Raw genomic sequence first — 26,139 nt, forward strand, 5'->3', positions numbered from 1 at the left:
GGCGCATCGGACACTACCTGTATCACACTAGCATCATGCGGGCGTAATTTTTAGCAATGTCGGCGTAGTTTGTAGCGGCCGTCGGCTGCAGTAAGGTTTTTTTTTTTTAATTGCTTCTTCCTCTACGCATGTGACGTCAGCGCGTTGTCCCGCATTAAAATTAGTCCGGGTAAAACGATGCTTAGAGCTGGCAAAATTAAACGATTCCTCGAGTTGAATAAAATTACTCGGATCAGTTTTTAAATTCGAGTTGCTCGAGTATTCGTTTCAGCTCTAGAACCATCCGAGCGAACCTAATTAACTTTTTATCCAAAATACTCCTAAATCGGCAAAATCTTGACTCGAATCTAAATGATGAAACAGTTTTAAAACTTTCACATGTCAAAAGTAGACACAAGGGAAATTATGGAATAATAGGAGCAATTTTAACAACTTTAACGGTTGATTCACAACATTAAATTAATTGAATGTAGTTTAATGCTGCTGATACAGAATGGGGACTTGAGTATTGTATTTACTGTTTTGAACTGTTAACTTGACACTGAAATAGTGGTTTATTTAAGCTTCAGAGGATTTTTCTTCAATTTTTGTAACTAATGTACGAAACCTTAAAAGCAGCTAGTAACGAGGGGTGGGGGTTGCATCAAAAATCTATTTGTATTTGGATCGTAGCTTTCATAATGTGAATTATTTTTAAACAAGAATAACGTAGAAAAATTTATTTAACTTTATTAAATGCTTCATTGCGTGAGTTCACTCACGCTGCTGAAAACAGCCTCTTACACAATAAGTTGCTGCAACACACTTATGCAAGTTTAACGATGATTGACACATTTGTGACTGATCGTAGAGCTACCAAGCTTCTCTGGCAAGATCAAAGCTACAAAGCTGTCAATCATCGTTAACTTTAAGTACCAAACGCAAGGTGGACAGTTTGGCTGCACTACTTAGCATGAAGGAGTGCGAGAGAGATAAACACATAAGAATAGTTTTTTAATTAAAATCCGATCCTTTTCACGCGATCCCAATCCTCTGAAAATGGCGCGATCGGCCCGATTTCTGATCACGTTATCAGGACATCACTACTTTAAACTGACAAATTTTTAAACGGCATAATGATATTGACGGGACAAGTTCCCCAGACACTGCGCCACACCTTCAAGTATGGGGTTATCCCACACTCAGTTTCAGTCGGTCGCAGTTATTCTCACTTGCAGCGATCCAACACCGGATTTAGGTTGAAAAAGTATGAAAGCCGTACAGCATACAAGCAGGAAGGATTTTGCAGGACTGATTTGTTCGAGGATTCAAGGTATTATATTTTTCGTACCATGCGTGCATTTTGAAACGTGAAAAAAAATAATGCGAGAAATTAAACGCTACGGCATTGGCGTCATAATTCACCATATTAACGTAAAATAAATGCTAACTGCTCGCTTTGTTTTTTGCTTTTAACCAAGAATCGAGACTGTTTTCCGTCCATATCAATAAAGAATTCAGGGATTTAAGCATTTATCCACAGGAATTTTCAACGTAAAAAGCTCTTTGTGTTTCCACTTTGTCAGCTTTGACGTAGATAGGTGCCCTATTAATCGGCCCTGCGCCCCGTCAATATATTATGAAGTCTATGCCATCCATCTATATTTCTCATTACAAACTGATCAATACAGAAATGTAGAGACTGAGTTTGGACAGACATCAACACTCATGTAAACGTGACCATTGAAAAACACTACAATTTAGCAGGACCGTGATAGAGAAAGATTACTTCATATAGAAACGTGACAAGACAGAAAAGTATACCTGTTTGATTAGAGTTTCATCTGCCGTAGCCAAAGCCTGCCGCAACCTCTCACCTCCTGTGTTCCGGCAACAAGCCCGCTCGCCAGACTGCAGGTCTGAGCCGAGCTTCTGTAGATCCAAGCGCAGCTGACGCAGATTCTGTTGGAAGGAGATGCGAAAATGAACGGTGGCAGACAACAGTGGATTAAACAGACGGCCGGCTCCTTACTCTTTGTCCTTCTTCCAGCTTGCGGTTGGCAGCATTGGTGCCCGCCGAGCCTGGCGCTTTCAACTGGATCATCAGCCGTGACACTTCTGCCAAAGCAGAGTAGAGTAGACAATGACATCTTAAAGGGTCTCGCAACATAACTGATTTTCACAGGCGCGTAAATTCAAGCTAACGTACCATGCGTCTTGCTAAGTAGCTGCGCACGACACTGTTCGAGCTCTGCGCGCAGGGTGTGTTCTTTCTGTGTGCTGAGGCGATGAGACCGCCGCAGCCCCTCCTGGTCTTCCTGGGGTGCAGAGCTGGTGCACGCCTCAGCAGCCATCTTCTTCTTCAGGGCACCAGCCAGTTCTTCAATTTCTTCATCTCGCTCCTATGTCATGACATGAATTTCCAGATCAGATGGCTTTAAAGCAGACATGTCCAAAGTCCGGCCCGGGGGCCAAATGCGGCCCGTGGTCAAATTTCATCCGGCCCCCAGCCTCTGTCATAAAATCAATAACGTCTGGCCCGAACACAGACTTAATGAATTGGTCAGCAGGACTGCAAACAGCATATGAAGTAGCTTACACAAAAAATGCTGCCCCTCATTTACCCACTAAAAGGCAGCAGCACTTTAACCCTTTATTGCCAAATGTATCAGATTTGATACAACTAAAATTTCATGATTTTGAGATTAATTTAGAATTTTGACATTTCTTTTTGAAAAAAAAAGTGATGGATGCAAGTCAACACATGCAACTGCAGGTTCCATGAAAAAAAAAAAACATGATTTAGCATGGGTTATAGATATAGAGCGCTTATTAGACATTCATTTTGACTTTTGTTTTTACAAATTTGAAATTTTTTCAAATTTAGAGATTCTCTGATAATTGCTTCATGTTGGAGGTATTTAAGGGCTAAGCAACCCATTACTTCCATTTTCTAAAATGGTGACAATCAACAAAAAAAAAAAAAAAAGAAAGTTGACTGTGACGCAGACGCTTCAAGGATAGGTGGAAATTAGACCATTTCTTCACAAAAATACGCAAAAACTGTGTCTGCCTCATTTGCAAAGAGACGTCGCTGTTTTGAAAGATTTCAATGTGAGGCGATATTACCAAACAGGACACTCTGACATGTAAAACAAGATTACAGGGAAGATACGCAGCGAGAAATATAAGCAACTTGAAGCTAGTTTAATGTCACAGCAGCAGTATTTCGCAAAAGCCCGAGAGTCGAAAGAGAAAAAAATAATTAAGCAAATGTGACGCACTGAATGGCTTGCTAAAATTTGCTTAAATATACTGTTCTACGTAAAGGACGTCAGCCAAGGTCAGCCCCCACATTTTTACCACACCAAATCTGGGCCCCTTTGCAAAAAGTTTGGACACCCCTGCTTTAAAGAGTATGAAAACACCTGGGGAAATGCTAATATTCCATCATTTCTCCATATACGCGTGCCTTTTTGGATTCATATCATGCCACTTCGCGTAATTACACACATTGCAACACCAAGAAAATGATAGAAATTTGGATCGATTGTCAAGTTAAAATGACCGGCGCCTGAGATCCTGGAAATCTAGCATATTGTGTGTGTGACGTCACAACTAGGAAACACCCGGCTAAGTGCTTGGTACTGAATGGCGGCGGACAATTTTGTTTCTAGTTGCAGCGACAAATCCGACGTAACGAACATTCTTCTAATGGTGACGAGGAGAGTTATGAACCTCTCTTTGGTGTTTTGGGTTATCAATTTGAGCCCAAACGAAAGCCAATGCAGCCTAATGAAAGGATCATTGAGGGGAGCAATCACACTGATGAAACACCGGCAACAGATCGTGTGGGAAACACCAAACGGTTTGTTTTGCATTTCTTTTTGTGAAGCTGATACACCATGACCGCAAAATAATGTACAGAATAATTATCATTTATTTTGCTATCATAGGTTTTGCTCTGCCGACACAAATATGAATGGGATTAGAGGATTTGTTGTATATATTTTACAAGCGATAATTTATACATGTGTCCAGTCCTATATCCAATGCGTGATGTTTTTTATTATAAAAGAGTACTCACTCTGGCCATTTCGAGCTTGGCTGCTCCTCTTCTTTGCTTAGCCTGGGGTGGCGGGGTGGTCATCGTCTTCTTTCTTGATATCTCAGGACATTTAGGTGGCTGCGCGTGTATGGTGGGCACCGCATTTGCTTTCAGCAGCAATTTCTTAGCAAAACCTAATTTCACTTGTCCATAGTTCGAATAGCTTTCAGGTGTTAAATGGGCACCACACAAAACCGTGCCGGAGGCTGGGTCTGCAAAATCAGCCCTATTTTTGCACCGACGACCTTTACTCATTGTCTGCGTAGTCCAGCTCTTTTTCTCGCGTTCGGGAACTCATGGGTACTACATTGCGTCAAATGGCTATTTGTACACCACATAGCACGACAGGTTTGAACCATATTAGCGATTTTTTTGATAAAACACGAACGCAACTCTCTCGTCGATAAACAACGAAGGCAACTGCCTCGACCTCCTGGCTGTGACGTCAAAGCCCCATTCGGCTGTTTCCCGAATACTTTCGGAAATGTTTGTAATTTTCGATCTATTTTCGATAATTGCTCATGAATGTGCTTTATTTTTTTGTTAACTTTATTAATATTTGTTATTTTGCCACAGAATGGTTCTATTGATATCTCACAGCCACTTAGTATTATCATTCTCTTTAAGCAAGAGATGCTTTAAGCGCAAGTTTGCAACAGTCACCTTTAACTCTTGCAAGTAGAACTGCTTCAAATGTTTCTGCAGGTTGTTTATTTTGTCCTCGCAGCGTTCTTCAATGAGAGCCTTCTGGACCTCTAAGGTTTCACTACAAGATAGAAAGAGTAGGTTACTTTTACTAAACACAAATTAAATGAAGTCAACCGGGCTTGATGGTATGTCCTCAACATACCTGAAATCATCTTGCATTTTGGTAATGACAGCCATCATCTCAGAGATGACTTGCTCTCTCACGTTAGCCTCGAGCACTTCTTTTTCTTCCCTTTGACGCTTCACCTCTCGCTCCAGGATCTCAATGGCCCGCAGCAAAGACTATTAAAAAAAACTGACAATTAGACAGTTTTTCAAAGTGAATATCTCATAAAATGTATGAACTGTGGAAGTTGAGTCCCGCTTAGACATCATTAGTGCATCTTTAGTCCACGCCAGACAGCGAACTAAACCCTGAAGAGTAAATTGCCCCAAAAACAAAACAAAACAGAACAAGTTGCTACCAAAATCTCCCATGAGAATAGTGTCTATGCCCTGTAAAAACACACCTCCTTAAAACTAGTTAAGTTCCCTTGTTTTCAGTGTAACTCTACTAGAAATACGTGAAATTATCTGTCCGTGCTTCAAGTAGATTTTACTCCAATTCCTTGAAATAAGAAAAATAAATAGCCTGCTGAAAATAAACTTAACAGACTTATTTTAAGCAATAAATTTGAATATTTAATCTTAAAAAAAAGATAGTCAGAAATGGTCATAATTCAAGAAGAGAGATTGTTCAAACATTATTAGAAAGCATTTTTTTCTTGATTTACTGTAAGTGAAAAATGGTCAACTTTTAGATGCATGGGTTTAATAAAAACAAATTGTAATATTTAGCCATTTTCATTCATTTTCTATGCCGCTTTTCCTCATGAGGATCGCGGAGGTGCTGGAGCCTTTCCCAGCTAACTACGGGCAGTAGGCAGGGTACAATAATCTGACGCAATAATCTGTTAACTAGTCTTTAACACTCAAAACAAGATGGAGAAAATTATTTGACTATATCTAAGAAAAATATTCTGATTAAAAAGTTAGAAATTTGCAGTGTGTTAGTTCACTGGCTGCTAATGAAGTCGCTAGACATCCAATTCATTCTGAGTGAATTGTACGCCTAGCGCAGTCAATGACACTGAAACCAGAGCAATCACAGCCAGTCTATTGTGGGCATTTACAGGCCACATCCTGTTCATTTTAGAGCATTTACATGTAACTGTGTTGATTTTGAGTCACTTCCTAATTCTTTTGGAGACATTTTTTAGTCATTTTCTTTTCAGTTACCCAAAATCAACAGGAAGTCACCTGTAAATGCCTCAAATGGAAAAGGAAGTGATCGAAAATCAACAGGAAATGACGTGAAATGCCCCAAAATTAACTCATGGCCTGCCACTAACGGCCATACGACTGACGTCTACTAGTGATAAACACATTCATATTCACAGCAAAAGTTTGAATCAAAAATCATATCGTGAGGTACCCAGAGGTTCCCACCCCTCATCCTAATTCACGTTTCGGGATCAGAAGTTAAAAAAAAAAAAAAAAAAAAAAAAAAAAAGATTTGGTGCATCCCTAAAATCAATTTAAATTACATATTGTCACATTAAATATTATAAAACTCGGGCACCAAAATGAATCACTGTTTCTTTTTCATTCAATCGAATTACTAACTATTGCTAAGTAACCATTCCAGATTGATGCGGGTTTTCAATAACCAACTACTGTAATTTTCACACTATAAGGCGCACCTGACTATAAGCCGCCATCCACCAAATTTGACACGAAAACGACATTTGTTCATAGATAAGCTGCATCAGACCATAAACCGAAGCTGTCCTCACTGTATTATGAGATATTTACACCAAAAGATATTAACCGATAACCATTTGATAGCGGTAGCATACGACTGTCATAAGACCAAATGAGCCATTGTGAAGCTTTGAACCAATTGGCTGCAAAGCTTCATTTCTTCAAGAAGCTTCATTTAGCCATCACTGCTCCCTTAGGGGAGTCAGTCAACCTCTGATGCCACCTGCTGGCAACACTGTTTTAGTCCAACATGCCTCCTAGCATGCATTGCAGCGCTACATATGTAAATAACAATCACAATTCATGTTCTGTGCTAATTATTTCTTCAGTTACTGCTCCAGTTTCATTAATTACTAGTTATGGTATTTGGCAACACTTTATTTGACAGTGGCGCCATAAGACTGTCATTAGACCGTCCTGATTATGACACTGCCATGAGCAAAAATTATTTCACTTTTGAATGGATGTATAAGATCCGAGATGGACATAAATGGAGTTAGTGACATAATTTGCCTGATGACACTTAATGACGTCCGTCATAAGCATTCCGTAATGCCCATGAGTCTTCTGACGCCGCTGTCAAATCAAGTGTTACCTATTAACCCAAATAAGTCAACAAATAAGCCACACTGGACTTTGAAGTATGTTGGATTAACTCCAGAAATCGTTATTTATATGACAAAAGTGACGTGCTTTTATTTTGAAATGTTCACCAGAAGTACGTTCGCTAAACCGCTAACAACTTTACACTCCACAAAAAGCACTTTTTGTCATTGCTTGTGGTGTCACTAATAGATTTTTTTCCCCCCATTTTTTTCGTTTGCAAATGATGTTAACCAGCGATTTTTCATGTTTGAAGTTTCACCTTTTAACCGCAAGTTTGCGTTTTGGAAAGGACCGCCAATGTTTTATAGCAGGCTAAAGTAGGTTGTCTTTTTCCACATTAGTCTGAATGTAGCAATGCTAATGTTTATAGTGTTTACTACGGACGTGTTTCCGTATTTTATATGTGTGAACTGTAATACTACGGCGTGTTGTTGACCAGTAAACATCTGGACACAACTGGAGTCTCATATGTCATCTACACGCACAAATGTATACACGCATGCACGCAGTGATAAAACGCAGCGTGAAAATTAGCGCCCTCATTTTCATTTACCTTGCGATAAATGGACTCATTGCATATCGCGACAGGCTTAGCAATTTCAATAAAACATGTCGTTAGTTAGTTAGACCTAAGACCCCCTAAAAGCTTTCTCCTCGGAGCTACAAAATTCACGTAGGTCACCCTTTTTTACTTCAAAAAGGCGAATTTCGCCAAAAGGTGAATGATTTTCATGCCTGGGACTATAAGCCGCAGGATTCAAAATTAAGGAAAAAAAGTGGTTTATAGTCCGAAAATTACGGCATTCTAGTAATAATGTCCCTTGTGCATTGACCAACCTCGGTATCCAACATAGTGATATCGGCCTCTTCCATATCGCTTTCATCAGCATCCTCTTCTAACACAATACTGTCGTTCTTGGCGGCCGGCTCACGCAGCAGAGACAAAATATAGGCCACTCTAGTTTTTGTGGAGGGCGCGTGCACCAGCTAGAAAGGAAACCATTGAAAAAAAAAAGTCTTCAGTTGAATAATAAAGGTCTAAGTCATTATGAATGTAAATGATTACTTGGGAAGCAATAGCCGAGAATTTGAGGGCTTGGAGAGTCTCGTCATAAATGGAGGCGCATGTGTTGATGTTGACCACCATGCAGGATGTTCCTCGGCCACAGAAGAACCCCTGGAGTACGCGTGTTAGCTTGCTGTCCCTGAAGGGGACCACTTCAGGGGGACGTGACCTGGGGATGTCATTCAAACATTGGAACAGTTCCTCCCAAAAAATTATATACCAATGGTTTTGATGTATGTAAGGACGTACTTGTTGATCTGGTTGTGCCTTAGAGCAGAAATACAGCGCCCCAGGGTAAGGAGAGAGGTGTTGATGTTGTTAGCTTCTTTCATCCGTTCAGCATTTCGCTGCTCTTTGCAGCGTTCTGACCCAGCAAGATCGCAGAGGGTCAGTCTGCAAAAGTCCAAATGTGACCAGGTAAGCAAAACAACTAATTCTACACAATCAATCTATTATAATTAGTGCTGCAACAATTAATCTATTAACCTGAGTAATTTGATTAAAAAAAAAAAACAGCTTTGAATCAAATTTGCTGCTTCGAGAATTCATGTAAATAGAGTGGAGTTGTAATGGTTTGTTTTGAAAGTGTTTGCATTTAGTTTTATTAATTTGGGTGGATACACTGCATTCTATTGGCAACAGTGAATATGACATAACTCATCTAACATGGCTGGATCCAGCAGCTCCCTGTTAAGACCAACATAAGGTTGTAAGTTTTTGTTTGAGCTAATATGATTGTTTATGCATGCATAATTTAGTTTAGAGCAGAGGTTGCGCTAGACTTTTTTGTTGTCTGTCATTTTGACTGACAGGGTCATAAAAATCCGGTCATAATCTATTTTTACCCGTCACTTAAATTTTTAAAATGACTATATCTTGATGCAGTCACTATATGTATGTACACAATAATACAATAATACTTTATAATATAAAGTAACTAACATTAGTGCAGTCATGGATTACAGTAAGCAGGCTAGTACTGTGTTTCCATATACAGTGGGGAGAACAAGTATTTGATACACTGCCAATGGGTTTGCAGTGTATCAAATACTTGTTCTCCCCACTGTATATTTTTATTATGTATATACAGGATATATATATATATATATATATATATATATATATATATATATATCCTATATATACAGTGCTGCTCAAAAGTTTGTGAACCCCCTCAACATTTTGGAATTTTCTATTATTTCAACCTGATTTCCTAATCAATCAATTCAGTAGTTTTTTTTTGTTTTTTTAACAGTTGTGTTGTCGAGACTAAATTAAAAAGAGTTTTCATCAACTGATGTAGGTGCAAAATTGAACTGTTTGGTCACAACCAAAACCGCCATGTCTGGCGAAAAGTCAACACTGCATACCACCAAAAGAACCTTCTCCCAACAGTGAAGCATGGAGGTGGGAATGTCAAGATCTGGGCTTGCTTTTCATCCTCAGGACCTGGACAACTCCACATAGTCCAGGGAATCATGAATTCTGAGGAATATTGTCAAATCCTAGAACATAACCTGACGCCATCTGTTTTGAAGTTAAAGCTTGGCAGAAGGTGGATCATGCAACATGATAATGATCCAAAGCATTCCAGCAATACAACCAAGGAATGGCTGAAAAAGAAGAAGATTCGTGTTCTGGACTGGCCCAGTCAAAGTCCTGACCTAAATCCCATTGAAATGCTGTGGCGGGACCTGAAGCGAGCAGTTCATGCCAGACGCCCATCAAACCTCTCTCAACTGACTGCGTTCTGCAAGGAAGAATGGGCAAAAATCCCCCAAAGTAGATGTGAGAGGCTGATTAGTCACTACAGAAACCGTTTGGTTGAGGTACTCTCTGCAAAAGGAGGCGCAATATCCTATTAACTGAAGGGGTTCACATACTTTTGCACACATGATATCTGAGTTTTTCTTAAATCAACCACTTTTGTTAAATAAAGAATGACAATATAACTATTTCTTTTGTTTCAGTCCATTATTTGGAATGTCAGTATTGTGGATTTGGGTATAACTTAACATTTAATAAGGTTATTTTAGTTTTTATTACAAAAAATCTGACCATCGCTGTGGGGTTCACAAACTTTCGAGCAGCACTGTATATATATATACATATATAGTTTTTTTTTTCCCCCCAAGTGGGACCTTCCATGATCCTAATACATTCAATAATAATAAAATATTATATTATTCCATTATATATATATATATATATATATTTTTTTTTTTTTTTAATTTATTCATTATTATTATTATTAAATAAAAATGCACGTTGATACAACGCACATAAAGGCAACTTCCAATTTTTAAAAAAAATCGTTAGAAAGTTGTATGGATTTACAATCCGCTAACTTGTTTTTTCCTGTTGTCTTCCGAAATACACCTGGGTGACGGCGCGTCAAGTGTTCGTTCATAGCCGACGTGCTACCGTGGTATGCGAGCTCAGCTTAGCAAAAACAGTACACACAGTGGTGGCACCCTCCATATTTTCCTTGAAATCATTTCAGGCTCTGGCTAGTCTGGTCCGCTTTTTTGGCTTTATGCCGCTTTCACCGTGTTACCAATTCTGCCCTTTTTGGTAATTGGCAGCGTTTTCAACTGCTCGGCGCAGTGAGGAGTGAACCGGCGATTCACTTGATGCGTTGTCATCCTTCACTGCATCAGTCCCTCTTTTTTCACCTCTTTTATCAACACCATCATCGTTTTGGGGCTTTTTGAAGAAACTTGGGACACTCAGTTGCCTTGATATTTTTCCGAGTAAGGCCAACGACGTCATGCATCAAGAGAGACAATAGCTAATTAATATGCTCACTCGCCACCCTGTGGTCTGGGGTGTGAATTGCAACCTGTCAAAATGACATGGACTCCAGTTTTTTCCGTCACCGTTGTAAAAAACCGGTCAACGACGGAAAATATTCGGTTAACGCGACACCTGGTTTAGAGCTATATTTAGCAATTTCTGTGGAAATGTGTTTGAAAGATTTGTTAAGAGCAATGTTAAAAAAATATATTTTTAAACATTAGCATTTTATAGCATTTACGCTAATGGACTTTTGCTATGCAAGTTAGCCAATTGTTCTATTGTACTTTGATCCTCATTTATGAATTTTTGTTGCCTGGTACACCAGATTCACCGCTGTTCCAGCTATTGAGTCTGGCCACCATTCAGCGGATACAATTTCCAGGGCGGAGCAAGCCACAGCAAACAGACAGCGGAGTGGACCAATCAGCGACGGGCAGACGTGACATTAGTAAAACGACGAGGGCAGGACGAGGGACTTGCGCGCGTTTTAAATCTCCTCAAATTTTGCAACGCATTAAAGGGTATGACAACACCTGGGGAAATGCTAATATTCCATCATTTATCCATAAACGCATGCCTTTTGGATTGATATCATGCCAATTCGTGTAATTACACACATCGCAACACCAAGAAAATGATAGAAATTTGGATCGATTTTCAAGCTAAAAGGACCCGCCCCCGAGATCCCGAAAATCTAGCATATTGTGTGCGTGACGTCACTACAAGGAAACAACCGGCTCAGTGCTTAGTACTGAATGGCGGCGATGATGGCGGATGATTTTGTTTCTAGTTGCAGCGACGAATCCGACGTAACGAACATTCTTCTAATGGTGACGAGGAGGGTTATGAACATTTCTTTGGTGTTTTGGGTTACCAATTTGAGCCCAAACGAAAGCCATTGCAGCCTAATGAAAGGATCATTGAGGGGAGCAATCACACTGATGAAACACCGGCAACATATCTTTTGGGAAACACTGAATGGTTTGTTTTGCATTTCTTTTTGTGAAGCTGATACACCGTGACCGCAAAATAATGTAATGTATAGAATAATTATCATTTATTGTGCTATCACAGGTTTTCGCTCTGCCAGCAGACACAAATATGAATGAGATTAGAGGATTTGTTCTATATGTTTTATGGGCGATAATTTATACATGTGGCCACTCCTATATCCAATGCGTGATATGTTTTTATTATAAAAGAGCACTCACTCTGGCCATTTCGAGCTTGGCTGCTCCGCTCCTTTGTTAGCCTGGGGTGGTCTCATCAGAACCAGTCATCGTCCTCTTTCTTGATATCTCGGGACATTTAGGTGGCTGCGCGTGTATGGTGGGCACCGCATCTGATTTCATCAGCAATTTCTTAGCAAAACCTGATTTCATTTTTCCATAGTTCGAATAGCTTTCAGGTGTAAAATGCGCACCACATAAAACCGTGCCGGAGGCTGGGTCTGCAAAATTAGCCCTCTTAGCACGGACGAACTCTACTCATTGTCTGCGTAGTCCAGCTCTTTTTCTCACGTTCGGGAACTCATGGGTGCTACATTGCGACAAATGGCTATTTGTAGACCACATAGCATGACAGGTTTGAACCATTTTAGCGATTTTTTGATAAAACACGAACGCAACTCTCTCGTCGATAAACAACGATTGCACCTGCCTCGACCTTTCGTTTCCTTGTTATGACGTCTCCGCCCCATTCGGCTGTTTCCGGAATACTTTCGGAAATGTTCGTAATTTTCGATCTATTTTCGATAATTGCTCATGAATGCGATTTATTTTTTTGTTAACTTATTAATATTTGTTATCTTGCCACATAACAGTTCTATTGACATCTCACAGCCCCTTAGTGTTTTAATACCCTTTAAATGTTTCGAATCCGATTATTTCAACTAATTGATAGATTAATCGACTATTTAAATAATTGATAGCTGCAGCCCTAATTAAAATGAATGAAATTTCAGTTGGTTTACTTACTCGCTGATGCGCATATTCTGACCAGAATCAGCTTCTGGGCGAATGTGCAGGACACGGATGGAAAAAATGCTGTGACTGAGAAGGGTAAAAAAAAAAAAAAGACCACATTTTAAGAACAAAGAAAAATTGGGAACCAGTAACTTGACAAAAATTTGAAATACCCTTACCTACGACTGGAATTTTGGTTAAGGTGGGTCCTAGCAAAACTTTGGTTACGACGTCCGGCTCTCACTATCTTCCAAGCTTCCTCTGCACTGCGGATCTGGACCCAAGTGAGGTCTGACACGAGCAAAGGATGCAGAAAAGGTTTATAAATGACAATATTTACAAAATACGCCCAAAAAAATAACAACTTAATGACCAAAATATGACGAGCAACATCAGTCCATCTTTAAAATGTCCTATTTTACAGACTGTAAGTCGCACTTTTTTCAGTTTGGCTATGCCTGCGACTTATACACAACTATGACCTATGTTTTTTTCCACTCTGACCCCCAACAATCTGTTGTTTTTTAGAACATAGTTATCTAAATAATATGTTACCTAAACAGATGCCTATTCAACCTGTTGCTCTCCATTTCACAATTATTACGTTAACTTATGATGTTTGTTCTTTGTTTCTGATAAATGAAATGCCCCCCCAAAATACGACCTACACTGGGGCAAATAAGTATATGGTCAACCACTAATTGTGCAAGTTCTCCCACTTGAAAATATTAGAGGCCTGTAATTGTCAACATGGGTAAACCTCAACCATGAGAGACAGAATGTGGAACAAAAACCCAGAAAATAACATTGTTTGATTTTTAAAGAATTTATTTGCAAATCATGTTGGAAAATAAGTATTTGGTCAATACCAAAAGTTCATCTCAATACTTTGTTATGTACCCTTTGTTGGCAATAACGGAGGCCAAACGTTTTCTGTAACTCTTCACAGGCTTTTCACGCTGTTGCTAGTATTTTGGCCCATTCCTCCATGCAGATCTTTTCTAGACCAGTGATGTTTTGGGGCTGTCGTCGGGCAACACGGACTTTCAAATCCCTCCACAGTTTTTTTGGGGGGTTGAGATCTGGAGACTGGCTAGGCCACTCCAGGACCTTGAAATGCTTCTTACGAAGCCACTCCTTTGTTGCCCTGGCTGTGTGTTTGGGATCATTGTCATGCTGAAAGACCCAGCCACATCTCATCTTCAATGCCCTTGCTGATGGAAGGAGATTTTCACTCAAAATCTCTCAATACATGGCCCCATTCATTATTTCCTTTACACAGATCAGTCGTCCTGGTCTCTCTGCAGAAAAACAGCCCCAAAGCATTATGTTTCCACCCCCATGCTGGACAGTGGGAATGGTGTTCTTCGGATGCAATTCAGTATTCTTTCTCCTTCAAACACGAGAACCTGCGTTTCTACCAAAAAGTTCTATTTTGGCTTCATCTGACCATAACACATTCTCCCAGTCCTCTTCTGGATCATCCAAATGCTCTCTAGCGAACCACAGACGGGCCTGGATGTGTACTTTCTTCAGCAGGGGGACACGTCTGGCAGTGCAGGATTTGAGTCCCTTGCGGGGCATTGTGTTACTGATAGTAGCCTTTGTTACTGTGGTCCCAGCTCTCTGTAGGCCATTCACTAGGTCCCCCCGTGTGGTTCTGGGATTGTTGCTCACCGTTCTTGTTATCATTTTGACGCCACGGGGTGAGATCTCGCATGGAGCCCCAGATCGAGGGAGATTATCAGTGGTCTTGTATGTCTTCCATTTTCTAATAATTGCTCCCACAGTTGATTTCTTTACACCAAGCGTTTCACCTATTGCAGATTCAGTCTTCCCAGCCTGGTGCAAGTCTACAATTTTGTTTCTGGTGTCCTTCGACAGCTTTTTGCTCTTGGCCATAGTGGAGTTTGGAGTGTGACTGACTGAGTTGTGGACAAATGTCTTTTATACCGATAATGAGTTAAAACAGGTGCCATTAATACAGGTAACGAGTGGAGCCTCGTTAGACCTTGTTAGAAGAATTTAGACCTCTTTGACAGCCAGAAATCTTGCTTGTTTGTAGGAGACCAAATACTTATTTTCCACTCTAATTTGGAAATAAATTCTTTAAAAATCAAACAATGTGATTCTGTTTTTTTTTTCTCCACATTGTCTCTCATGGTTGAGGTTTACCCATGTTGACAATTACAGGCCTCTCTCATCTTTTCAAGTAGGAGAACTTGCACAATTGGTGGTTGACTAAATACAGTACTTATTTGCCCCACTGTTTTTACAAGTCTCACTGGAGTATCTCTATTCAGCTTCTTCATCTTTATCTTCATTGAGCATTCTTTGGCTGGTTCGACTTATAGTCCGAAAAATATGTTTGTTTTAATTAAATGCAGGTACATGGCACTCTTATTTTAAATTTTGACACTGAACTCATCATATTGCTTCCAATCATGTTATTCTGTAAACAACGTACATGCTGCAAACGTAAAGACTAAACATATATTACTTTAATGTCTTTGCATTTTTTTTCATCCCATTTGCACACCCTTAGCGTTGTTTTCGTCAACAATGACGATAACGAAAACATTTCGTCAAAAAACATTTTTTCATTACGACAACGAGACGATAACAAGCTAAAAACATGTTTTGGGACACCATAACGAGACGAATGCCAGTTTTTCATCTGACGAGGCTAGAAGAAAATTCGCAATAGTTTCCAGGCACATGTTCATTATGTGACATTTTATGTGTGGTTAGCCTGCATCGTAGCAGTGTCTGGTTGTGTCATGTAACATGCTGCTGCTCTCCAGTCTTCCATATATGCACACACGGTAAGGTTTGCTTTCTTATCTTGGACAGAGAAAATAAGCTAAGTTGCTTTAGCCTTCAAAGGATTGTCGACTAAAACTTGACTAAGTCACATTTTGAGATCACTAAAATGTGACTTAGACTAATAAGTATTCTCATCCAAAAGACTAAGATGAAAATTAAGAGGGCTGCCACAAACAACCCAGCATAGCCTAAATGTCTCGTCAGCCAATTACCCTTCACATAAGGATTCCCGTGTTTATCGTCGCTCAGCCGAAGTGTGACCCTCTTTCTGGGCTGCATCGAGGGCGCAACGTCGAGTAAGTCATACAGGAACTCGTTGTAGATCTCATAGAAGGACACCCAAATGGAGAACTGCAGTCCTGCCTCCAGGTTGTCTCCACTGCTATGTGACAGGCTGTTTGGCTCCAGACACACGCTGTCACAGTCTGCGCATTTGACAATGTTTACACATGGAGGCTGAATGTTTATGAAAACTACAGTAATGTTCCTCACCTTCTAGTTGTGTAGCAATGTGACTGGTAGTAGAGAGTCCTCCAACACCACTATCCCATGTTGACGTATTACCAGCACGATGAGAGTTCTCATCCTTTAATGCACGAGTGGATTAGGGTTTAGTGATATTCTTCCATATCGGAGATATTTTCATTACCTCTTTGAGCAGAGAGTTTCTGCGCATTTCCTCCACTCTGATCTCAGATGGCTCAAGATGTCTCACATCGTGGTACAAGACGGGCTTCAGGTCCATGGCGTCATAGAGACGACCTTGCAATGTTCTGAACAGGGACACTATGGCACGGGGTAAGAGGCCTGCATCGCGACCGGTCCCTGCAAAAACAGTAAATTAGGGGTGTGACAAAATATCGAAATGGTGAAATATCGCGATACTTTGTATGCCCAAAGGTTATCGATATGCTCCTGCCAAGAATCGAGATATCGTTTTAAAAAGGTGTCAATGTTGAAAAAAATAAATAAAAAAGGAACCAACAAGTTGCTACCAAAATCTTCCACCATAATAGTGTCTGAGTTAACTCGACGACTGCATTGACGGTGCACGACGCCCAATCCATTTAGACTACACGTTCATTCATTCGAAACCAGAGCTTTCATAGTCATTCTGTCCGATTTTCAGGGCATTCGAGTCACTGCCTATTCATTTGGGTGATTCCCAGTTCACTACCTGTTCTGTAACTCAAAATAAACAGGCAGAGACCCCTAAAATACCCCCAAATCAACAGGAAGTACCGTAATTTCCCGAATATAACGCGCACTCCCAGCCCCCCCCCCCCAAAATCAACTTGTAAAATCATGGCGCGCATTATAAACGGGTACATGGATGGAGACAGAAATATATACAGTATATATAAACCGATTTTTTTTTTTTTTTTATTGACACGGCCACGTTGTGTTGAAGAAACGTATGCGGCGATCCGTTGCCGACCATTACGGTACGTGACGTCACCATTTTGTTTTAGTAATACTCGCCCGATCGCCCGAATGATTTAAATTCTGCTTTTTTCACTCTTCATAAAGCACAGAATTTAGTTTGTTGAGCTCATGTGAGTCAACGTTTATTGCAGCTCCGCAACTCGGACCATAACAAACGTAACAACACAGACTTCCTGTGTGTGTCCGTCAACTATATCGGTCCCTCGGGAAACTAAACCCAAATAACAATAGTTCCTATTGTTACTGTCGTGTCGACAGCGATGAGCTCTCTCGGATTTACGACTTACATTCTCACTTTCATTTTACAGTATCAATCCATGGAAGAAACACTTATTCATCATGATGAAACGAGCAAGTTATACAGCAGCCTTTAAAAGAAGTCACATCTGTTTTGTTTTCTCCTAGATTCTGGTAAGTTGGAGAAGTTGTCAAATCATATTATTACAGTAAATATTGTCAGTTTATGGTAATGTTTTGAACTACCAATATGCTATGCTTGTGTTGTTTCACCATTCAGTATAATGACATTTCTGTATCTGTACACGAGCTCTGTTTTCTTGTATTCTTCTATTTATTGGTGCTAATATTAGGGTGCGCGTTACAAACGGGTACAATAATTTCCCCTAGATTTTACAAGTAAATTTGGGGTGCGCATTATACACGGGTGCGCCTTATATTCGGGAAATTACGGTAACTGAAAATCAACAGGTAAATGACCTTAAATGGCCCAAAATTACCGTGTTGCCTGGCATTGGCTGCTACTGACGTCCATAGACGTTCAATCCGTTTGAAGTGGGAGGGAATGTTCATTCGCTGCCACCCTCCCAGTACAAATGGATTGGACGTCTACTAGTGATCAACTCATGCCAATTCACAGCAGAAGCTTGTTCTTCTGTTTATTAGTTGTTTGTAGAAAATCCTAGAATGATTTCCTGACCAATGCATCGATAATCGATGTATCGCCATATCGTCAGATCATCTTTATCGTGAGCTTTGTATCGCAAATCCTATCGTGAGATACCACGAGGTTCCCACTCCTACAGTATATATTCAGTGTGTTTCCATTTCCGACAAAACGTTTAAACATCGTCTCTTAGCTGGGATTTTTCTTTGATATAGCTCATTAAGAACAACATCTCACCTTGAATAGTGTAAGTCTTTCCAGAATTGGTGACGCCATAAGTGTAAAGCAGTCTATTTTCCCCCTGAAGAACATTTTTGACCATCTCCTTCATTGTACAGTCATAAAATTGTTGCTGGGTTGTCTCTGGTCCACAAATCTTAAACAAGACAGAAAAAGTTAAGGTAAAGGTCAGGGGAAAAAAGGCTAAATAATCTTTTGTTAAAGAATAATTTTCATTGTCAGACTTTTCCAGGTAAATGCAGATTCTATTTCGTTCAAAAGTGTAACTAATTTGTTTAGTAAAAGCAACCCACCTTGGAAAAAGTGAACTTGTGCATGCTCTGAGTGATGCCCTTCTCTGCCATCTTCATGTTTTGTGAGCACTTGGGAGCTTTGAGCAGCAAAGTCTCTTCATCTTGTATGTTCACACATTCCTGCAAGAGAAACTCATTTAGAGAGACACCACAGGTATATGATAGGAATGGGATTGTTCAACAACTAGACCTGATCTTCGCCCCTCTCTCTCTCCACCTCTGTAAGGGGACGAATGCGGAGGAAGACTTTCACCCTCTCCGTATCCCCTTTGTCACCGCTGCCTTGACTCATCATTGCAGGGTTCGTAGCCACTTTCTAAAACAATTACAATATTGTAAAGACGTGTTCATGAAGTCCGTAAACTATTGATCAATTTAGTAGGGATGTAATGGTACACAAAAATCTCGGCTCGGTACGTACCTCGTTTTTGAGGTCACGGTTCGGTTCCTTTTCGGTACAGTAAGAAAACAAAATGCAAGATATAAATGTGCTAGTTGTTTATTACACACCTTTGTGCTTTCAACAATAGGAACATTAGCCTATACAAAGCTAGAATTCTGCTCAAAAAGTAGCGGGTATTTAAAGATAATCCAACAATTTGCCTTTCAGACCCCGCGTATTGGTCAGCTTTCTTTCTGAAAGAAAGAAGAAAAAAGAAGTCCTGTGCTAAAGAGAAAAGCAATCCCAATGACAAAGATTTTAACATGTATTTTACAAATGAAAAGCCTCAATGAATCATTTTTTTTCCTACTAACGGTTTTCAAAAGCTTTATTGGTGGATTTTCTCAAGTTAAAGCGCCACACAGAAATTAATCAATTTAATTGTGTAAGCAGGATCTGTGTATAATTCTTATTATTTAATTACAGGTGTTTTAGCTCATTTCAATTTATTTTTTTTAAATGGGCTATTATTTATTTTATTATGTGTTTATATTTTACAAACGTGACGTAGTATTCATTTATATTGTATTTTTTATGTTGTATAACTTTAGTTCCTATGTGAATATTAGTTCCTACTTGTTTTGTTGTGGTAGGAGGGTTTTGTATTGAACACGGGGCCATGTTGGTTATTATTATAGCAGAGAAAACAGCAGTAAATCAACAAAGACAAGTCAACTGTGCCCCGGATCTACCACTCAAGAGATTTGATGGACTCAAAAAGTGTGTTACGATTGCATATTAGTTTGAAAATCGACCGGATCCACCGAATTTTTACATAAGTGACTTCCGGTCTGCCCGATCCTAGCTACCGGTAGTTTGCCTGGCACAGCCTGACTATTCTCCCTGTATTTTTCAAACACTGTGAGAAATAGTCTGGAACCCAGCCCATTAACGGCCTCCTGAGCAAGGTACAGAATCAACCGTCCAATCAGATTCGTTTATTTGCGTGACGTGTTCTTAACGAGTAACGTCACTCTTGCGCGCCGAAAGTCGTCTCTACAACAACACAGATGGCGAACGGGAGAGCCGACAATATGTTCCAATCCGCGGTAAAACCAGTTTTAAATGACCAAAAACACATCGAAACAAGTCATTGACAACAGTCAACATGGCTCGCGCTAGCCATGTTGAATAAACTTCTCCATTCTCCGCTCACGCTAATTACTTGTCGCTTTAACATTGTCACGTCTGCCCGTCGCAGATTGGTCCACTCCGCTGTCTGTTTGCTGTGGCTTGCTCTGCCCTCGGAATTTGATCCGCCGGACGGTCGCCAGACTCAATCGCTGGAACAGCGGTGAGTCTGGTATACCAGGTGAACCGGTTGTAGTATTGACACAGGAGGGTCGAGTCTCGCATCAAATAATAGACTCTGCCGTTCTTTTCGCGTGCGTCATGTTGAGCCGCTTCTGGGACGCGTTTAACATGCGGCCGCACTGCGACTGTTGTGCATTGGCTAATTGACTTTAACGCCCGCGTTTCACTGCGTTCTCGCGGCGGCCACGTTCTCACGCCGTTGATGTTTCTGGGCTATACTGTCAACACAAAGAAACTGTAACCCGATCGACTCACATCCTCGAAAAGTACGGGTTACATTACGTCAGAAACTCGTTCAGTACGCCACCGTTCCGAACCGAGCATCACGTACCGAAACGGTTCAACACAAATTCATGTACCGTTACACCCTTACAATTTAGTATAAATTTGGAAAGTGAAAGACTTGTTCAAACAACACTCACCTGACCCATGGTAGAAGGCCGTGGGTCGATTCCCGGTGAAATGACCGAGAGCTCAATCAAACGTGCTCTGCTTGATTCTCTGAAGTCTGCTGCTGTGGACTCAAAGACAGCCATGTCTTCCCCTTCGTCAAAAAGGGGCCCACACGGCGAGGACAAAGAAAACGCCATTGACCTGTTACAAAGTCAACAATACATGTCAAGCCTTCTAGGAGGATAAACAAAATTTGCACATTGAGGGGCAGTCATACACTACATACTGTAAAATATCTGAACCAGAGTCGTTTTTGTCAATGATGACAATAACGAAAATATTTAGTCAACGAACACTTTTTTCATGACGATGACGAAACGATAACGAGCTAAAAATATGTTCTGGGACACTAAAACATAACGAGACGAATGCCAGTTTTCGTCTGAAGGGTTGAGATCGAGACGAAAATGCGCAAGTTTCCGTCACATTTTGGCAACGTGTGACATTTTATGTGTAGTTAGCACGCATCGTAGCAGTGTCTAGTTGTGTCACTCGTGACATGCTGCGACCTGCCTTCCCAAGTCACCAGTGTGTCGTCTCGAGGTCTCCATGCAGGCTTGCACACACGGTAAGATTTCGTTTCTTGGCCTTAAAGAATATGCAATGTTGCTTTAGCTTTTAAAGGTCTGTGCTGAGTGATCCTCTCACACTAAATGTAACTCGTAGCGTTAGCATAGCATTCGCGTTAGCAGTAGGCTAACTTAATTTTTTTTTTTTTACATACAGTTCGTGTTCTCCAGGTGGGTATTATTAATACTAAATATACTGTTAATAAATAATACTGTTTTCCTGCTGAGTGTCTATAATCACTAAGTTGGTGTTGTCCTTGTAGACGCTACAATATGTGCTTGTCTGTCAATGTTCATTCGAAATAGTTGGAAACCTCTATTTATTTATTTATTTTTAATTTTACAGACAAAAACATTTTTAGTAAATGTCAACAAAAACTAGACAAAATTAGTCTGGTGTTTTCGTCAACAAAAACTAGACAAAGACACAATTTGAAACATGACAAAGACAAACAAGTATTATCGTCCAAAAGACTAAGACAAAAATTTAACACTGAACAATAGGTGTTAATTGCTTTTTAAAAATCCATGCTTTTAAACTGGGACGCTTGGCAGTGAATGATCCCGTTTCAGTGCCATTGACTGTGATAGACGTCCAGTTCACTTGAACAGTTCAAATAAATTAAACGTCACTCTCAATGTCAGTGAATTATTGAGTATTTTACAGTAACTAGCTCACTGCAAGGTTTAAGGGTCGGAGGTGTGTCAAAAGACATAAAGCAAGCCCTTCAAATTGGGAATGGTTTGAGTTGCCAAACAGGATGGGTTTCTTCTGCCAGTCTCACATAATGTGGGGGAAAAAATTCACAAGACCCAAAATTGCATGAACTCATATATCGATGTATTTTATTCCACTGATAGTTTCTTGCTACACATGCAAATTATTTCAAGTAAAATAAAATCATATACAAGTTCTTTAATGTAATGTGTACTATTCAGCGCTGCTATGTTGAAACGGTTAGGTGAGCGCTGTTCCAAATTAAACTCAGCTGAGAAACCGTTGACCAACAAAATATTAAAAACTCCACTTTCGCTTAAAACATAATTTGACGCTATGTCATACGCACAGTTAGTTGAATTAGTGTACAAAGCACCTTGCGTTTCAGTTGTTTTGAACTTACCTCAGTTCACCAAACCTTCAAAGACGTTGATTTTCCAGTCGCCACTCAAAATCGGTAACTCCGAATGAATTGAAAACAATACTTAAGTATGCAATCCTGTGTAAAAGGTAACACTACTTACAGCCCTTGTGGGCCTCGTCAAACATTCAAATTCCGTATTATCGTTCTACCTTTGAACAAAGCGCCAGCCACACTGTTGAGCTCATGCAACAGCTTGAAGTTTGAATGGGAACTTGCTGCACGCTACTAGTTGATTGGCTGGAAATTTTTGCACTCTGGCCTGATTGGTTATTACGAATTCAGATGGTGCTACAAGTAAAAACATTCCTTCCAGAACAAGTCGGGTATTTTTAAAGTTCTGGTCACCTATACTTCACTAACAACGTTGATGGTGCCTACTATAATTTAAATTATCTACTTTAAAATTTTTCTGTTTACTACACTGCTGTATTTTTCAAATGGCAGAAGGATTCTTTAAAATACAGACACATTTTTCTGGTTACTGCTAACCAGTTATTTAAACATTTGCTTTAATGTAAACGACTCACAACCATAGGCGGAGTTTGACTTTTGGGGCGGGGGGGGGGGGGGGGGGCACAACATGTTGATGACCCCGAAACGCAGTGTCAGCAATGAAATTAATTTACGAGAATATTTATAATAATAAGTTGATAATGAGCGGTTTTTGGTTCCATTCATTCTTGAAGGGAATTCTAAATCAGGCTGCTTGGGCAATACTTTTTGCCAATATCGTCATCCATTGAATATGGTATGCCCGCCGGTGTCGTGCCAATGTAGTTACCCCAGTCAAAAATTGTATCCCCTGGTCGGAACCATATAGAGCAGAGGTGTCCAAACTTTTTGCAAAGGGGGCCAGATTTGGCGTGGTAAAAATGTCGGGGGCCGACATTGGCTGACGTCCTTTATGTAGAACAATATATTTAAGCAAAATTTAGCTAGCCATTCAGCGTGTCAAATTTGCTTTATTATTTTTTTTTTTATGAATAATCTCAACAATCTCCCAACTAGCCTTTGTGGCATTCTCTTTCGACTCTCGGGCTCTTGCGAAATACTACTGCTGTGAAATTAAACTAGCTTGAAGTTGCTTCAATTTCTCACTGCGTATCTTCCCTGTAATCTTGTTGTACATGTCAGCGTGTCTTGTTTGGTAATATCGCCTCACATTGAAATCTTCAAAAACAGCAACTGTCTCTTTGCAAATCTTTGCAAATGAGGCAAGACACTGTTGTTGCGTATTTTAGTGAAGAAATAGTCCAATTTCCACCCATCCTTGAAGCGTCGGCCGTCACAACTTTCTTTTTTTTTGTTGATTGTCGCCATTTTAGAAAATGGAAGTAATGGGTCACACGGAGTAATGTTGCTTAGCCCTTAAATACCTGCAACATGAAGCAATTATCAGAGAATCCCAAAATTTGAAAAATAAGGTCCTAATGAAACCTTTTTTTTTTTTAATTTGTAAAACGAAATGTCAAAATGAATATGTGTAATAAGTGCTCTAATATCTATAACCTACGCTAAATCATGTTTTTTCCTCATGGGACCTGCAGATGCATGTGTTGACTTGCAGCTATATATATATATTTTTTTTAAATGTCAAAATTCTAAATTCATCTCAAAATCATGAAATTTTAGGTGTATCAAATGTGCCCTTAAATACCTGCAACATGAAGCAATTATCAGAGAATCCCAAAATTTGAAAAATAAGGTCCTAATGAAACCTTTTTTTCAAATTTGTAAAACGAAATGTCAAAATGAATATGTGTAATAAGTGCTCTAATATCTATAACCTACGCTAAATCATGTTTTTTTTCTCATGGAACCTGCAGATGCATGTGTTGACTTGCAGCCATGCATATATATATATTTTTTTAAATGTCAAAATTCTAAATTAATCTCAAAATCATGAAATTTTAGGTGTATCAAATGTGATACATTTGGCGATAAAGGGTTAAAGTGCTGCTGCCTTTTAGTGGGTAAATGAGGAGCAGCATTTCGTGTGTAAGCTACTTCATATGCTGGTTGCAGTACTGCTGACCAATTTATTAAGTCTGTGTGCGGGCCAGACGTTATTGATTTTATGACAGAGGCTGGGGGCTGGATGAAATTTGACCACGGGCCGCATTTGGCCCCCGTGCCGGACTTTGGACATGTCTGATATAGAGGCAGATTTGTGTACTTATTATTCAATCAAAAAAAGTTGCTTCAATAGAAAAAAAAAGTTGCTTCAATTAAAATATATATTTTCAATCAAAAAAAGGTCGCTTCAATCCCAAAAAAAAAAAAAAAAAAAAAAGTGTTTGAATGCAAAAATAAATTTGAAACAAAAAAAAAATGCATGTGAAAGCTAATTCTATTTATTTATTTATTTATTTATTTGAATGAAGTCAAGTTTTTTCTTGATTGAAGCAACTTTTTTGATTGAAGTAATGTTGATTCGTGTTTGGGCCACATTTTGGCTGGGACATTTTTGTCTTTACAATTCAATTAAAAAAATAAGTTGCGTCAAAATATATATATATTTTTTTTATTTTATATATTTTCAAAAAGAAAAATAACGTCAATCAAAAAAAAAAAGAAAAATTTCAATCATGGAAAAAGGTTTTGAATGCGAAAAAATATTGGAGATTTAAAAATTTGCATTTGAACACTTAAATTTTCATCGAAAAAGTTTTCTTTGATCGAAGCAATCCTTTTTGTGTCTAAACCATTTAATCCCCCAAAAAGTTGCTTCAATAAAAAAAAAATATTATCAATCAAAGAAAAAAATCATTTTTGAAAAATAAAATTGCCCTCCCCTACTTTTTATTTTTATGAAAATTACATGCATATCAAATGACCGTCTAAGTTGCTAGTCATATGATCTGTTCGAAAACTAATTTTGACCAATTCTAGATAGATAGATAGATAGATAGATAGATAGATAGATAGATAGATAGATAGATAGATAGATAGATAGATAGATAGATAGATAGATAGATAGATAGATAGATAGATAGATAGATAGATAGATAGATAGATAGATAGATAGATAGATAGAAATTCTTTGTTCATTTCATTCATTTTTGTTGCAGTTTTATTGCTTTACAATGTTAATTATTACAATATATATATATACATATACATATATACACATATATATACATATATATACATACATACATATATACATATATACATATATATTTATGAAAGTCAATTACATGCAATGACATTTTACGGCCACCGGGGGCCTGGCCCCCCTTAAAATCCGCTTATGCTCGCAACCTAAATGTAATGTAACTGTACATGCATCATGGAAGGGGAACGTTTCACGCCGTATGAAAGCACTTTCACATCAAGTCAGTGTCTTAGCAATATTTATTTAAAAAAAAAAAAAACATCCAGAGGGACGAATGACAAAATATTAAATATAATAACAACAACAATAAATGTTTGTCAGGAACAATACTTAAGTGTGGTTGAGACAATATTTCCTAC

The 26,139-nt window shown here is 39.2% G+C and overlaps 1 protein-coding gene across 2 annotated transcripts in view; it reads right to left on the minus strand.

Annotated features, from left to right (window-relative positions):
* The window catches only part of kif20a (kinesin family member 20A), a 25,593-nt gene extending 2,704 nt beyond the window's left edge, over positions 1 to 22,889 (minus strand). The window contains exons 1-18 of one of the 2 annotated variants that reach the window (XM_057821908.1): positions 22,812 to 22,889; positions 20,921 to 21,092; positions 18,933 to 19,058; positions 18,743 to 18,862; positions 18,447 to 18,585; positions 16,509 to 16,684; positions 16,352 to 16,445; positions 16,072 to 16,284; positions 13,213 to 13,324; positions 13,046 to 13,120; positions 8,520 to 8,663; positions 8,271 to 8,439; positions 8,042 to 8,191; positions 4,938 to 5,077; positions 4,751 to 4,853; positions 2,189 to 2,381; positions 2,012 to 2,097; positions 1,804 to 1,941 (exon numbers count right to left, since the gene is read on the minus strand). In XM_057821908.1, the coding sequence (XP_057677891.1) occupies positions 1,804 to 1,941; positions 2,012 to 2,097; positions 2,189 to 2,381; positions 4,751 to 4,853; positions 4,938 to 5,077; positions 8,042 to 8,191; positions 8,271 to 8,439; positions 8,520 to 8,663; positions 13,046 to 13,120; positions 13,213 to 13,324; positions 16,072 to 16,284; positions 16,352 to 16,445; positions 16,509 to 16,684; positions 18,447 to 18,585; positions 18,743 to 18,862; positions 18,933 to 19,058; positions 20,921 to 21,088 (2,346 nt within the window). In that variant the 5' untranslated portion in view covers positions 21,089 to 21,092; positions 22,812 to 22,889. Of the gene's footprint in view, positions 1 to 1,803; positions 1,942 to 2,011; positions 2,098 to 2,188; positions 2,382 to 4,750; positions 4,854 to 4,937; positions 5,078 to 8,041; positions 8,192 to 8,270; positions 8,440 to 8,519; positions 8,664 to 13,045; positions 13,121 to 13,212; positions 13,325 to 16,071; positions 16,285 to 16,351; positions 16,446 to 16,508; positions 16,685 to 18,446; positions 18,586 to 18,742; positions 18,863 to 18,932; positions 19,059 to 20,920; positions 21,093 to 22,641 lie in introns of both variants that reach the window. The other variant, XM_057821907.1, reaches the window with a different exon arrangement.
* Between the last annotated feature and the right edge of the window lie 3,250 nt (positions 22,890 to 26,139).

This window comes from Corythoichthys intestinalis, chromosome 18 (genome assembly GCF_030265065.1).
Source record: "Corythoichthys intestinalis isolate RoL2023-P3 chromosome 18, ASM3026506v1, whole genome shotgun sequence".
NCBI classification, from domain to species: Eukaryota; Metazoa; Chordata; class Actinopteri; order Syngnathiformes; family Syngnathidae; genus Corythoichthys; species Corythoichthys intestinalis.